General features: G+C 39.3%; 1 protein-coding gene across 1 annotated transcript in view; it reads left to right on the top strand.

Annotated features, from left to right (window-relative positions):
* The window catches only part of acads (acyl-CoA dehydrogenase short chain), a 13,825-nt gene that overhangs the window by 52 nt on the left and 11,273 nt on the right, over window positions 1-2,500 (top strand). The window contains exon 1 of the mRNA XM_080047102.1: window positions 1-14. This exon is cut by the window's left edge and continues 52 nt beyond it. Coding sequence (XP_079903228.1) covers window positions 1-14 — 14 coding nt within the window. The remainder of the gene's footprint in view (window positions 15-2,500) is intronic.

The raw sequence follows: 2,500 nt of genomic DNA, 5'->3' as shown, positions 1-2,500 counted from the left end.
GAAAGCAAGGAAAGGTGTGTTCACTTACAGAGGAAATTATACAACTAGGAAACAATATAAACGACTCTTTAAGGACACCTTTAATGTATTTATTGTATTACTAGCTGCTCGTAAACAATGTAAATGCCATGGAGGAGTTAGCGACAAAGCAACCACAACAAACCGGGTTAGCTTAGCGTGCTACGTAACCAACTTCATACCTACACAATGGGAACACTACCTTATTTCTTGTAATTTCTTAACTCATAATTTGTCAGTAACAGTCCTAATGTTTGGAGGGTTTTGCGACGTAATAAATGTGGTTGTGGGTTCGCTAAAAGTTACATTTTAACCCATTATTTTATGACAGTTAGCCTACATAAGGTTATATATGCGTTATATAGCCTAAAATAACCTCCAAAACTATTTTTTACTGAAGACAATTAAGTCAAGGTTGTTGCCACATAGATAAAAAGCGGTTGTTATTTGTGTATAAGGCGTTTTTTAGTGTGTTAGTGTGATACGAAGGTGACTGATGCTACATGTCACCTTTCACCCAAATAACGTGGAGCTGACCGGTGGTGCGTTCACGGACAGGGGAAAATGTAACATTTAAAGAGACCGTTATAAAATAAACGCATGACATGACTTCAAACCCTTTCTGCTCAGTCATACTTCATCCTACATACTTAATTCAAGCTACAAAATGTTCAGCTATCTTCCGTCTTTCATCGTTAAAATTCAACCTTTTTAAAACAAAGCATAGTTTTCAAATTAACCAGCCTTGTTTGAAGGCATGTAAAATCAATCTTTTGAGATTTTATAAAGGAAGCGGATGGGATGGAAGGTTCCCGGTGTTGCACCGAAAGCTGTGACCTGTCAGAATGTGTGACCCTAGAGGGCGCTGTTCTTATTTCTTAACTGATTTCAATAGACTGTAGACATATAACAACCCAGTCTCACAGTGAAATGTTTTAATACTTATGTTGGTCCACAGCTGAAAACATAGTTTCACAAAAACAGCCCTGCAATTGAGAGATTATTAAATTGTTTGCTTCCAATTTAAAATGATTGTGCAGTGGAAAAAGTACAGCCTACACATTCCACTGTGATGGGTAACTAACTAGGTTGGTTATTCACCTTTAAAAAAACAATCTGACCATTTCAGTGCCAATTTTGAGAAACTTATACGATTTGTGCAATGGACCAACGTTTTTACATAGCCTATATTTCACTATGAGACTGGGTTAATCAATAAGAACAGCGCCCTCTAGGGTCACACATTCTGAAATGGTCACAGCTTTCGGTGCAACATCGGCCTTGAGTGCAGGATAGAGTGCGGCGTTGTAAGTATTTACGATAATTAACATTCACCTACAAGCAAAAGTCGTGCATTTAAATGATCTTAAAAGGGTCAGTGTGTAGTTTCAGAGGAGGGGGATTTGTTTACATTCACAGAGCCTGCAGTTAGTTTACTAAACATATTTTCTCTACATGTAATTTTGTCAATAATACTTTGAGGAACCTTGAACCAAATGAAAGACTAGAATATGTTTTTGACAGGTCAACTGTAGGGGGCTGTTTGAATAGTTAACAGTTTAAATGCCTTTTAGCATCAATAAATAAGTGTGTGTGTGTGTGTGTGTGTGTGTGTGTGTGTGTGTGTGTGTGTGTGTGTGTGTGTGTGTGTGTGTGTGTGTGTGTGTGTGTGTGTGTGTGTGTGTGTGTGTGTGTGTGTGTGTGTGTGTGTGTGTGTGTGTGTGTGTGTGTGTGTGTGTGTGTGTGTGCACAAGAAAGCAAATAAAAGACAGCTCAATTACTTTTTTGGAAAGAGGAGTTGCGCAAAAGTTAAAGGTGCTACGAGGAACTTTTAAATATTTCTGAAACAGTCTCATTCTTCCTCTGATGATCATAAATTACATGTAACAGCAAACGAGACCATCAGTGCAAAGAATGCTATTTTTATATAGTTTTTTCTTAATGCCTTTGTCATGGGTATACGCTCTCCCAGGAACAACAGCTGGCGTAGTAAAAAAGTAATTTTTTTCAGCTCGGCATATTTATTTTATTTTAATACAGGGAAAGAAATGATTATATGTGAAACGGTTGTGTCTAAATTCTTGCATCGTGATAGCCTGGCTTTTCATTTCCCTTCAGTAGTCAGTCTGGGTCCGCGGTATATTCGCGGGTTTTCTCCGCCAGATTTCTGCCGGTCCAATCAGCGAACAGAGGGAGTGGCTCAGAACAATGACGTTGAGGTTGTGCGCCAGTTTCAGTTGTAGTCAGAAGCCGGCGCATGACATCACGTCACGACCAAACGTTATGCGATTGGTTGGCAGATCCAGAGTGGCACTGGGCAGATCCAATAGTTTTAAACTTCAACAGACACCCACCCGTCTTCAAGTGAGTTAACGTTTGTTAATTGAGCGATTCCAGACCTTCTGTACAAATTAAATGAAGTACGATGGTCTGGTACAGGGGTCACCAACCTTTTTGAACCTGAGGGCTACTTCATGGGTAC

Source organism: Ammodytes marinus (assembly GCF_949987685.1).
Source record: "Ammodytes marinus genome assembly, chromosome: 18".
Classification (NCBI taxonomy): domain Eukaryota; kingdom Metazoa; phylum Chordata; class Actinopteri; order Uranoscopiformes; family Ammodytidae; genus Ammodytes; species Ammodytes marinus.
This window is presented reverse-complemented; position numbering and strand designations above follow the sequence as displayed.